The sequence below is a fragment of the Eubalaena glacialis genome, chromosome 12 (assembly GCF_028564815.1).
Source record: "Eubalaena glacialis isolate mEubGla1 chromosome 12, mEubGla1.1.hap2.+ XY, whole genome shotgun sequence".
Lineage (NCBI taxonomy): Eukaryota > Metazoa > Chordata > Mammalia > Artiodactyla > Balaenidae > Eubalaena > Eubalaena glacialis.
Window position 1 is genome coordinate 68,836,450 of NC_083727.1, and position 14,071 is coordinate 68,850,520.

General features: G+C 40.5%; 1 protein-coding gene across 1 annotated transcript in view; it reads left to right on the top strand.

The window, feature by feature from the left end:
• Positions 1–13,429: 13,429 nt before the first annotated feature.
• The window catches only part of GABRR1 (gamma-aminobutyric acid type A receptor subunit rho1), a 31,901-nt gene continuing 31,259 nt past the window's right edge, over positions 13,430–14,071 (top strand). Inside the window, exon 1 of the mRNA XM_061207121.1 lies at positions 13,430–13,551. Coding sequence (XP_061063104.1) covers positions 13,430–13,551 — 122 coding nt within the window. The remainder of the gene's footprint in view (positions 13,552–14,071) is intronic.

Genomic DNA, 14,071 nt, shown 5'->3' on the forward strand with positions numbered 1-14,071 from the left:
ATGGCATTGACTGCTAAGAAGAGAGCCTCTCCACACCCAAGGCCATTTGGTCATTTACTCAATGTCTCCGTCCTCAGTGCCTGGACGGTTTGGCCTTGCTTCTTATAGAATCCTAAAGCACCTCAGGGCCCACCTCCTTCTGAGAGGTCGTGAATAACCGAGTTGGGGAAGCAGTTTGCAAGACTGGGTGTGGACAGGTGGGGATGGGCAGCCCAGCTTTCCTTTTTCTTTTCCATTTAAAAATTACTAGGTGGCAAGGCCGCGACAGTGAGAGGCCCGCGCACCGCGATGAAGAGTGGCCCCCGCTTGCCACAACTAGAGAAAGCCCTCGCACAGAAACGAAGACCCAACACAGCCAAAAATAAATAAATAAGTAAATAAAAAATAAAAAAAAAAAAGGCATTCCTTTAAAAAAAAAAAAAAAATTACTAGGTGGCAGGGGGGAGGGATAAATTAGGAATGTGGGATTAACAGATACACACTACTATATATAAAATAGATAAACAACAAGGACCTACTGTATAGCACAGGGAACTATATTCAATATCTTGTAATAACCTATAATGGAAAAGAATCTGAAAAAGTTATACATATATATATACACATATATATATGTATAACTGAATCACCTTGCTGTACACCTGAAACATTGCAAATCAACTATACTTCAATTTAAAAAAAATTACTAGGGACAACCAATTAACGCCTGTAAACGGACCTGAAAGTAAAACGTGGTTTTTAAGCAAACGAACCATGTCTAAAAATTATATGTCCCTAACAATGAAGTTTTAGAGCGTGAACTGTGGAAATTCTAAAGTTAGATGAAACTTCATTCAGCAACTCCTGAAACGACTGACTATACACTTCAAGAAGAATCAACTGAGAAAACCACTGGCATTGCTCTCTTTTGCATTTTCTACAGAACAATTAAAAGCAGGAGTCACGGCTCCAATCCTACAATCACCAGGGATTGGCCGGCTCTATCTCCAGCACTGACTAAAAACAGGAAATACTAGTTGTAACTAAATGGAACCAATAAAACAAGAACCTCCTTTGACTTTATAGCCACTTGGAAAAAGCAACTAAAACCAAATAACCCATCTGGACCCGTTTTCTGGTGGTAAATGAGGCGGGTTAACCTGGGGGAGCCCCAACACCTATCCCAGCTGGAAGAGTCATGATTCTGTACACTTGGGCCACCAACGGTCAAGGGCTGCAATCCTCCACACACCTGCGATGTTCACATCTGAGCTGTCCTGGGTGTTCTCCTGGTGGGGTGGCAGGGTGACTGCAGAAGCCCCCAGAGAAATCCTAACCCTAACCCTCAGAGCACAGAAGGTGCACACAAATCTACAAAAATCCTTTGTGTCACTGACTCTTAAAGATCTCCAGTGGTTTCTCTCTCCTTAAAGCAAAGAACCAAATCATTTGGAAACATGGCAACAAATGAATACAGTCTGAAGCTTGCTATTTAAAAAATTTTTTCAGCAGATTCAAAGAAAAAATGGAATTTATGTTAACTTAATGTTATGTTTCTTAATTTTAAGAAATTATATGCAACCAAAGTTAATCTGTGAGCCAAGATAGTGACATGCTGGGACTTCCCTGGTGGTCCAGTGGTTATGACTCCTCGCTTCCCCTGCAGGGGGCACGGGTTTGACCCCTGGTCAGGGAACTAAGATCCCACATGCTGCATGACCGAAAAAAAAAAATGGAAAAAAAGAAGATAGTGACATGCTGAAAAAAGTTAAATAGTGAGGGGGAGCAGAATAGGTCACCCCCAAATAGGCCACTTTGACACGCAGATTATTTTGAGCTGAAGGCAGTCAAGACCCAGCAGACTCAGGGAAAACTTTTACCTTTCCCTTAACTGCCTAAAAGAATTTAGATAACGGGCCTGGTCCTGAAAGAGAGATACTACCAGAGATAACGTTTTATCTGAATGACCTATCTTCATGGCAGGGTGAACATCTAATCATCAAACACCTGTTCTTCTTATCTTCTTGTGAGTTACCCTCCTCCCCTTTGAAGACCCCGGGCCCCTACCCCAATCCTTGACTCAGGATGACATATAAGCCTCAGTTGCCCAACTTACCTTTAGGTCTCAAATTTTTGTGGGACTCCTGTCAAAATTAAATTTGGTTTTCTCTTGTTAATCTGTCTTATGTCAATTTACTTATTAGACCAGCCAAAGAACCTAGACTGGAAGAAGGGAAATTTTTTACACCCCTAGAATAGTCATATATTAAATTGCCCAACTGTCCTTTTCTGCTGTACATTTACCCATGAGTTCAGTTTAAGCCTCATGTTTATTTTGTCATACAATTAAATTACATTCTTTTCTTCAAGAGTTGAATAGTTCCAAATGTGACTTTTCATTCAAAGAGTTTATTCTTACCATCGCCAAAACCCTCTATTTCATTCAAATGAATCAGTTCCTCTAATTAGCAGGAAATAATCTGGAGCTAATTAAATAAAAGATCTGAGTTGTGGGAACCCTCTTGCACTGTTGGTGGGAAAGTAAATTGATACAGCCACTATGGAGAACACTATGGAGGGTCCTTAAAAAACTAAAAATAGAATTGCCATATGACCCAGCAATCCCACTACTGGACATACACCCAGAGAAAACAACTATAATTCAAAAAGACACATGCACCCCAATGTTCATTGCAGCTCTGTTTACAATAGCCAGGTCATGGAAGCAACCTAAATGCCCATCAACAGGCGAACGGATAAAGAAGATGTGGTACATATATACAATGGAATATTGCTCAGCCATAAAAAGGAATCAAATTGGGTCATTTGTAGAGACATGGATGGACCTAGAGACTGTCATACAGAGTGAAGTAAGTCAGAAAGGGGAAAACAAATATCGTATATTAACACATATATGTGGAATCTAGAAAAATGGTACAGATGAACCAGTTTGCAAGGCAGAAATAGAGACACAGATGTGGAGAACAAACGTATGGACACCAAAGGGGGAAAGCAGGGTGAGGGGTGTGGTGGTGATGGTGGTGGGATGAATTGGGAGATTGGGATTGACATCTATACACTAATACGTATAAAATAGGTAACTAATAAGAACCTGCTGTATAAAAAATAAATAAATAAATGAAATTTAAAAAGATCTGAGTTGCCATCAAAATGCCTTGGGAAACATGTTAAGTAAGATAATAAAATCACTTTACAGAGCAGCCAGGAAGGGAGAAGAGTGTATAGAGTCAATGGAAAAGCACAGGCCCTGGGACTGAAAGCACAAATTTTCCTATTTATTAACCACGTGTCCTGGGGAAAATAACTTAATGTCTTGGGGCCTCAGGTTCCTCACTGATGAAGTGGAGGTAGTAACCTGCTATGCCTGCTTCCAGAGCTCATTCTTGGGACCAAATGAATCATGTAAAAATGTTTCGTAAATGCCAAAGGACCATTCAATTGCAAACTACAATTATTCAGTAGTTGGGTTGCTTTGGAGACAACAAAAAAAATCCTTGTGTTTTACATTCAGCCCTCAGACCACGTAATGCTGCTGAGGGAACCCCACATTTACATCCCCTCTTCCATCCCAGCAGACCCCCTAAGGGGTTCCTCATGGTTTCTGTGGTTTTAGGCCTGGATTGATCTCACAGTATTTCCTCTTTTCTCCACAATGATTCCCCTGGAGCCATGACAAGCATATCAAAGTCCATCAACAAGAAACTAGGCAACTTTTTGCGAAGTTAGACTTGAACCTAGAAGCCTATGCGTTTCGGTTAAAAACAGACTTGGAAACAAATAAAAAGTTCAACAATTTTGCTATGATTCCAGTAGAGGGCGACAGGGCTGCAGTGACTCTCCCACAGGAACTGCAATGTAATTCAAAGGTTAACAACACACAGAGCCTGCCTTCCTTCTTTCCTTTCCAATCAGATGATTATAGTCATAATTTTAATACCTCTTTGTAGAGAAAAGACATGGCTAAAGGCCATTGTGCATTCAGCTGCACTTCCCAAACACTTCCAGAATGGGTCTGCATTTTTTAAATCACAGGAGCCACTAGGGCATTTGGAAACAGCAACAAAGGCACATAATGTGTTCAGTCTCCGGATGCTTCACACCTGTGGGCACCATTGGTGGCAGAGCCAGCATTCACCCTGTTTTCTTTCTTCCTGAATCAGAACCTGGGGGTTGTTCAAGCATCTGTCCCATTTCCAGTCCAGAAGAGGGTCCTGATTAGTCTAAGCCAATCAGAGCATGTTTTAACCTGGTAAATGTAACTGGTCCAGGGATGGACTTAGGGCTTTACTTGACCCAGTCAGACTGAAGTGTAGGGTTTATCTTTTATGATCTGGGAAAAAGTTTTCCCTCTTTCTCTCCCACTGGATATGAATGAGGAAACTTGTTGCTATTGGCAGCCATATTGTAAGGGTGGGTAAGATGGCCAGAGGAAAAAGAAGGAGGGAAGGAAATAACCCAGGGTTTTGGTGACACCAGTAAATCCAACAACCCTGTCACCTAGACTTCTTGTTTTGTGAGATAATATATTTCTGTTTAAACCTGCTTTGGTCAAGCGTTTATTTTTTGCAGATACTGTACGTATATGGATTAATGAGCTCCCTTCACTTTTCCCAAGATCACCCACTGGGTGGGCTGAAATAGTGGTTGAGAGCAACTACTTTGGACTATTTTTTAATCTTAAACTATCTATTGGTTTTCCGTGGGTCACTTGCTGAGGATGTTGTTGCGTATTATTTCTGTGATATTATCCTTTTCATTAACCCAGTGCTTTAGAGATACTTGTTATTTATTCCTAGTCCTAGATGGATCTATAACTTAGAGGGGTTACCTCTAAGTGAGAGATTGCAGTACAGTAAGTCAAAACATGTACAAAGTCACTCAATATGTCCATGACTGTGCTGAAAATACTGTGTACTTCAGAAGTGCTCTTCTCATTTGTAGTTCTAGCCTGATGGAGGGAAAAATTCAAGTTATCTAACATAGCAAACTATGGTAGTTTTAAAAAACAGAAATCTTTAGTGCTGTCTTACTTTGTTCTCTTTTTCTTTTTTTTATAAATTTATTTTATTTATTTTTGGCTGTGTTGGGTCTTCGTTGCTGTGTGCGGGCTTCCTCTAGTTGCGGAGAGCGGGGGCTACTCTTCATTGCGGTGCACGGGCTTCGCATTGTGGTGGCTTCTCGTTGCAGAGCACGGGCTCTAGGTGCGCGGGCTTCAGTAATTGTGGCTCACGGGCTCAGTAGTTGTGGAGCGCGGGCTTAGTTGCTCCGCGGCATGTGGGATCCTCCCGGACCACGGCTCGAACCCATGTCTCCTGCATTGGCAGGTGGATTCTTAACCACTGCACCACCAGGGAAGCCCCTGTTCTCTTTTTCAAGGTTGGGGGATTATACATGTGTTTTTTCTTACTGATTTTTTCATTGCTAGTTTATATTCATAACTTCTAATGAATTTAAACCAAAAACCACATTTTAAAAGCCTCTTGGGGCTCCTGGTGGAAAGAGCTTGCCAAAGCAGGAAGTAATGGTTGCCTCACAGGAAAGAGACCAGGGGGCCCAACATTCCAAGGATTTTGGCCAAGTGTTTGAGGGATTGTTCAGAGAATCACCAGATAAATGGTCTAAGCATTCATGAAACAGTTATTATTTGGCCATAATTATGAGAAATAAAGACTCAAAAAGGAGGGGAGTTCCCTGGCGGTCCAGTGTTTAGGACTTGGTGCTTTCACTGCCATGGCCCGGGTTCAATCCCTGGTTGGGGGACTAAGATCCCCCTGCAAGCTGTGCAGAACAGCCAAAAAAATAAAAGAAAAAGAATCAAAGAGGAATGTAATTTTTCAGCCAACAGTATACAAAGTCTTGTGCTGTGATTAAAAGATGTCCTTAGAGAAAGAAAACTCATACAGTATATGGGAAATAAGTAGCCAAATATTTTAGGCAGCAGAAAATTAAATGCTAAAGTTAAGAGGTATAGAATAAGTGTTATCAGTACACAGCGAAAAGGGCTTAGAATGAGCTACTGTGATCAGGAGAGGTTTTTTATGGAGGAGAAGAGCTAAACAGGATGGTTTGGATGTGAATGAACTTACAAGGTGAGAAAATTGGGGCAATTATGGTATGGTGTTTAAAAAATTAAATCAATACTAGTCATAAATAATTTTTGTTTCAAACATTGTTGTTAAAAATTTTCCCAGGATATATTAATACATGAGGATCTGAAATTGTTTATAATATTTTAGAATATTTTGAAATTAAACTTAGACAAAAATGTAAACAAATTTATACATTATCTTCCTTAGGAAATAAAAGCATTGGGCATTTAATAGGTTCATTTATTCATTTACTAAATATTTATTGAGCACCTACTGTTTACCAGCTAATGTTCTAAGTGATGAGCAAAACAGATATGCCTCACTGATGATTAAAATCTTAGTCAGGAATATCAACAAGGTATGTTCAGATCACAAGATTTACACTGTTAAAAAAAGTCAACTCTAGGTAACTAGAAGCTTCTTGTTAATTTAGACTTCCCATCAATCATGCAAATTTCAGTATAGATGGTGGGTAGTCTCCAGATAGCCTATTGTCATTGCTATATTAAATAACTTGAATTAAATAATCTAAGTGCTTTTAGTGGGATTTGTCAACAGGGAAGGGGCCACAGGGAAATGACAAAGAGAGTGCACATTACAGATGGGCTTTAAAAGACCTAGGGATCAAGGACTCTGACCTGAATTAAAATAGCGATGCAGAACGGGGGTGGATGCTCGCCATAAATACCACAGCCTTCTCAACATGCCTCAGATTAATGGTTTGACTGACATTTTGTCCCCTCTCTCTTTAGTCTGGATGCTCTGACTGATCTGGAATGTTTAGCTCTACATATAAAGTGGGCCAAAGAGGAAAGGGGCCCAGTAAACCCCAGCAAAAGGGGTTTATAGGAATAGAAGTTGCGATTCAAGTCACTGCTACCTGATTCCTAAGATGGAAAGCAAAATTGGAGAGTTTGGCAGACTGCTGAGTGTTCCCCCCAGTTTATTCTCCTTTTTTCCCATAGCGATGGAGTTTTTAGCTAGACAGAAGGTGACTCAGCTAGAGACTGCATTTCTCAGACTCCTCACAGCTAGGAGTGGCTACGTGGCCAAGTTCTTGCCAATGGAATGTGAATAAAGTGATGAGTACAGCTCTTGTGTCACTCGCGAAATTGCTTGCCTTTCATTTCTTCTCTTTGCCTCTCCCGGTGGCCTGGGCCACAATCTTAGTGGCAACTCAATTTTAACCATGCATCTAAGGACCACACACTAAGAAGAAGCAACAAGACAGAAAGACCATCATATGGAGCAGATATCTCCATCAGCCTGGACTATTTGCCTCTGAACTTTTACTTTTCTATCTTATTTGTTGATCTTTAAATGTCTTGATTACAGCAGCAGCTTAATTTGTAGGCTAGGCAATACAGTGAGTAATACACTGTTGTATCAGGGACGCTTCTGGTCATTGTTTCAACAGATTCCTTTCCTTTGTTCTTTCACTTATGCCTAATTCCTTACCTGGCAAGGTCCAGTCCAATCCATGCTGGGAAACCACATTTAGGCCCTGAACTCAGAGCCAGAGAATTATTGGTGGGCATGTAGCTAGAGAATGTTCTAGAGGGAGCAACTTGAAAACAGTTGATGTGGGCCTGGGGTCATCGTCCGGAAGCAGTCGGGAGCATGGTGTCTGAAGCTGACCCTCTCAGTCAGTGAGTGCCTATGGTGTGGAGTGTTGGCTGATTCTGAGGGCGGGAGCCAGGGGGACACTTGCAGAGCCTAGAAGAGGCAATGAGAAAGTAAGCGAGCCCCAACTGCTGCCTGGTCCTTTCCCCGCGGAAGGAGCTACCCTGGCTGCCTTACGCTGATGTAGGGAAGGGCATGATGATTGAGGAATAAAAAGGGAAGTGGGAAAAAGAGGAGACTGGTATACTGAGTAAAGGGAAAGGAGGGTTTGGTAAAACAAAACCAACCAAAGAAAGAAAGAAACAAACAAAAAAACACAGTGGTTTTTAAAACTGGTCTGGAAATCCAATACTTGGGTAAGTCAGTCTGGATCCCCAGTAAGGCTTGATCCTGCTTCCTAACTCCTCTGCCTTCCTGAATCTGGGGCTTGGCCCCAGCTGGTTCTCTCAGGCCCATGTCCTCTTGACAACTCCTCCCATGTCCATGTCCTGCAGAGAGGGCACAGATACTCTGCAGCAGAGTCGTGTGGTGTTAATGGGAAAAAAAATTTTTTTATTAGGAGTACTTACAAGCAGGGAAGTAGCAAAGTGCACACGGCTTTCTGAGCTCTCATGATCCCCCTGAGTGGGGGTGGGCATGGTTGGCCAGGGCCAAATGGCTCCGAGACAGGGCCCCTGCCCTCCGGCTCTGCCATGGGAACTTCCTGGTAGAGGAAGAAGTGGCCTTGCTGGGAAGGCTCAGCAGCTGGTATCAGCCTGTTCTCCCACAGAGCTAACTCAGACCTACTGAGCCAGCTCTCTGCTAAGCTACAGAGAAAAGGTTAAGAAATGCATGTGTGAGGCCATCCGGATTTGCTCTTTGGTTATGTCCAGGCTCCTGGCCCCTGGAGCTAGTCCAGGGGCCTCCAAATAAGAAAGAAAGACATTTTCTAATCTGAGTATCAAAAAGCCATTTAGGGACTTGCCTGGCGGTCCAGTGGTTAAGACTCCGAGCTTCCACTGCAGGGGGCGTGGGTTTGATCCCTGGTTGGGGAACTAAGATCCTGCAGGCCACACAGTGCGGCCAAAAAAAAATAAAAAAGTCATCTAAAGCCATCTCCCTCAATGCCTTCGTGGCCTGAGGTTTTTAATGTACTCAACTCCAGAATGTTCCCTCTTTGCTACTTTGGTTCTTCAGATCAGCAAGTCACTATCAGTTAAGTATCTAATCATGCTTAGCTTATATTGACCTCTGGAGACATCACATATTCTGCCTTTATTTCTGTATGTTGAACTGTTTCCAACATGTGTTTATTTAAAGTGCTTTAGGCTGATTTATATAAGAGGATTTAATCATGACTCATATAACTATAAAATGAACATGTGTCAAAGATTTTGTTTAACTCATTAATTAGTGAGGGGACCAGTAGGATGTTATAACTGGTTCAAATGAGGACTTGATTTACAGAGATTTATATTTTCTAGTGGACAAAAGGAATAATTTGCATAGCTATGGACAGGAAAGATATGCATTACTATCAGTTTTCTACATGTTAATATCTACCTTTCACAGAGTTGTAAAATAGCCTGGTCAAAGACAATCAACCCTCCTACACTGTTGGTGGGAATGTAAATTGGTACAGCCACTATGGAGAACAGTATGGAGGTTCCTTAAAAGACTAAAAATAGGGCTACTATATGATCTAGTAATCCCACTCCTGGGGATATATCTGGAGAAAACCATACTTTGAAAATATACATGCACCCCAATGTTCATTGCAGCACTATTTACAATAGCCAAGACATGGAAGCAACCTAAATGCCCATCGACAGACGAATGGATAAAGAAGATGTGGTACATATATACAATGGAATATCACTCAGCCATAAAAAAAGAATGAAATAATGCCATTTGCAGCAACATGGATGGAGCTAGAGAATTCTACGTGAAGCCAGACAGAGAAAGACAAATATCGTATGATATCACTTATATGTGGAATCTAAAAAAATGGTAAATGAACTTATTTGCAAAACAGAAATTAGACTAACAGACTTAGAAAACAAACTTATGGTTACCAAAGTGGAAAGGCAAGGTGGGGAGGGATAAATTAGGAGTTTGGGATTAACATATACACACTACTACACATAAAATAGATAATCAACAAGGACCTACTGTATAGCACAGGGAACTCTTACTCAATACCCTGTAATAACTTATATGGGAAAAGAATATGAAAAAGAATAGATATATGTATATGTATACGTAAGTCACTTTGCTGTACACCTGAAACTAACACAACATTGTAAATCAAATATACTCCAATATAAAAAATAAAGAAAAAATGAAAAAATACAAAAAAAGAACATATTTACCACTCTCCACATCAAAACAAAACAAAACAAAAACAAAGATAATCCAAACCACATCCCTAGAGGATCAGAAAATCCCTGGAGGGTCCACTGGAGAAGGCTTAGCCTTCTATTGAAAGGACCCCCAGTAATCTCTTTTGCCCATTTCAAAGTTTGACAGCTTTTCCTGACAGTCTTCCTTCCCCTGTGATCATACATAATTTCAAAGAAAGATTATTCTTGATCAACAAGATTATTCTTGATTACTGAACTACGTGCGTCAAGAGTGTTAATTCACCAAAGAGGCCTCCTTCAGCCTGCTTTGCAAAAATCTAGAGTCATAGAGTATTGAATGATTCCAAATTAACTTCGGCCTGGAAATTATAAGGAATCTTAGATTGAACTTTTAAAAGCAACTTTTATTTGCTATTATAGGGGAGCAAAACTTGCCACCTCAAAATGTCTCTCTTTGGCATGTGGATTATTTTGAGCTGAAAACTATCAAGTCCTGAAGGACTTAGGAAGAACTCTTGACCTTCCCCCTAACTGCCTAAAAGAATGAAGGTAGAGGACCTGTTCCGGGAAGGGAGCCATCACCATAGATCACTGTAGTATGAATTAGGTGTATGGACAGGAAGGGTCCTAGCAAAATCTGTTTGTTAAAATTCCTCTCTGTGTCCCATTGTCTCTATAGGACCCAGCAAACATTTGTTTACCAACATTTGCTTTTTCATCTCCAAGTGAATTGCCTTCCTCCCCTTTGAGGTCCCAAATGAGCTCCCTGCAACATCCTCTTTCATCTTTAGCTGAAGATGGTATTTAAGGTGAGGGTTTAAGTCATTTTGGTGAGTAACTCAGTTTTCCTGGGTCTCTCCCATGTATACATGTTATTAAACTTTTGTTTGATTTTTTCCCATTAATCTGTCTCATGCCAATTTAATTCTTAAACACTTCTAGGTTCTTCTGGCTGGTTTAAGGTAGGTACCTGCAGTACCTATACATTTGGGTGAATTTCTCTTTTCCTGAGGTTTCAAAAACTACCCCAAAGGCCTGCCTGGAAGTGACCTTCCTTGCTACCTGTGATGCTGGATCCTATAAACTAGTCCCAGGCTAGTTTTCCTGGGAGGACTTTGTAGCCATTGGCTTCATAAGTACAGCCAAACTTTGTTCTTTAAAATGGCTTGTCACCCCTAGTTAACGGAACATCATTCTCAACTACACCATTCCAGGCAAGGCCTTGATTGTATAATTGATTCTTCCAATTATATTCTGGTAAAAAGGAAGACATAGTCTTTTTTTTAAAAAATGTTTTTTTGTTTTTTAATTTTGAATTTAAAAATTTTAATACAATTTTAAAGGTTATATTCCATTTACAGTTATTACAAAATATCGGCTATATTCCCCATGTTATACAATACATCCTTGAGCCTATCTTATACCCAATAGTTTGTATCTCCCAGTCGTCCCCATTTTGCCCCTCTCCCCACCACCGGTAACCTCTCGATTGTTCTCTATATCTGTGAAGGGAAGATACACACGTGTGTGTGTGTGTGTGTGTGTGTGTGTGTGTGTTTGCATATGTGTATATATATATATATATATATACTTTTTTTTTTTTGGCCGTGCTGTGGGCTTGCAGGATCTCAGTTTCCTGACCAGGGACTGAACCCAGGGAACAGCAGTGAAAGCCCGTAATTCTAAACACTAGGCCACCAGGGAGCTCCCCGGGAAGACATTGTTACTGAACCTGTGCCACTATATTGCCATGGGAAGTAAGGAAATTGTGTAAGACTTTCTGAATTTAGAGGAGGGGAATTGTGTCAGTGAGACTCATATATCATTTTTAAGTGTCTCATTTTGGTTTACAACAGCACAATTTACAAAATTATTGTGAATTACAGATAGCATAAGAAGAAGAAGAAAGGGCTTCCTTACATATCCAGGAAATAGAACATTAAAACAAATCAACAATATTCTAAATAACTTCAATAACATTTCCCCCATCAATTCGTTCCATTCTGTGTAATGAATTCTTGTTCTGTTAGATCTTGGTTTAGCAGTTTGATGAAAACTTTTTGCTTTTCAACTATAAAGAATCCTAGAAATCCTGACTCCATCTACCAATATGCTCTGAAAGTTGCTGTCCTTTTCCACGAGGCTCTGTGACTGTCCTTCCTGGTTGAAGACACAAACTCTGACCTGTAGATTATAGCAGAGTCTTTGATCAAGCATCAAAGGAAAAGAAAAACTATCTACAGTGTTAAAAAAACAAAATTCAAATAAGTAAATTTTGAAGCTCTTATTGACTTTATTCAATTCATGAATCAGGCAGCATTCAGTCTAGCAGATAGAAAGGAGCTCCGAGGAGTTGTACAAAATAAAAGACTGTTACAGGCAGAAGGGAGTGGGAACACTAGGTCAAAAAGCAGGTTGGTTATTGCAAGATTACTTTCCTTTGGGGGACAGCAGGGGTCAACCAGGCAGATTAGCTAACTAGCGCTTATCAAGTGACACCTCATTGACTGGTTTAAGATTCCATTTCTGGGAGAGCTAAAACTAATGAAGTTGTCTCCTTTTGGTGATGTGGAGCTTAGGGTAAGCAATTCCATTTTGGGCCTCTTGTCTTGTTTTTAACAATAGATAACTCAGACTTAATCGCTATTGTTAATTTATTACGGGTATTTTCCAAACGTGAAAAGTCTGATGAGGGTCATAGTATGAATAGTACAACTGACAAGAGAATTTCACTCTTACTGTGCAAAAAACAAAGACCAAAAAAAAAGCCTCCTTGCCCCTAGCCCTCCCAACCTCAGCCAGATAGATAACGGCACAGGTACAGAGCCCTGAGTTTCCACAGATTCAACCACAGGAAGGAGTGAGGGTGGGGAACCATCCAAATCCAGCCCTCAGCTAAAGCAAATAATAATGGCGAAAAGCTTAAAATAGACCCAGGGAGGAGCTCATTTTCGGGGCATAAGAAGCAGTGCAACACCTCAGGCATTTCTTGTTTTGGAAATTGCTTTGGTTTGTTTTTACTTCCTTCTATTCTGTTGGAACAGAAAATACAGACCTTTTACGAACGTATTCACCATGTCTGACGATGAACTCATTTAGACCAGCCAAAATAATTGTCCGACAGGGACACAGGACTTCAACCTCAGTTCAGAAAATCCCTGACATCTGACGTAGGAGGATTTATAGGTTTAGTGGAAATTGCTTTTTCTCCTGCCCTCCAGATTACAGACTGTGGGTTGATTTTTTTTTTTTTTTTTTTTGCATGAGTAAACATCTTTCTAATAATGAACAGAACAATAATGTGTTAAGAGAGAAAAAGAACATCCTTTTCCTTTTTTGCTGTTTCTTGAGAGAACTGTTTGGATTTGGAAACGCATGTTGGCTCTCCAGAACATGAAAGTTGGCCTTTTCCTTTTGTGGTGGCCATGGGCATTGGCTACTGAAAGCAGAGTGCACTGGAGAAAAAGAGACGTACAGGAGATGTCGAAGAAAGGCAGGTGAGTGGACTTCTCCTGATCGAGGATTTAGGGGAAAAGGGTATGTAAAGCGAGCTTCTGGTTTTGTTGTGGAATCGTTTACAATATATGGTGTTTCCCGTGGATGGCTTTTGCCTTTTTACTCCTTTTCCCTTTGTTTTCCTGCTTCCGCCTACTCCCCCTATTAGGAAGTTAGAATTATGTTTTCTTTTTAAATGATGCTAGATTTGATACAGTGCTATCATTGCATATTCTTCAATCTCTTAGGAATTGTCCTGGGTAAAAGTAGATACTGGATAAAAGAATATATGCACATTAAAAAAAATAAGGGCAATTATTTGATGCTTGCATCCTAGGTTGGAGCAAATCTGGGAATTCTCAAATAACCCATGGGACCTCTAATTAGTGAGAATGATTCTGTGAGTTCTAATTATTTCTGCTAGATGTGTAAGTTCCTTTTAAAATCTTTTAAAAGAGAAGAAAGCAGCTGTCTTCAAGCTGTACGGCTAGGAGGATCATTAGGTTGTCCCCACCAGTAGTA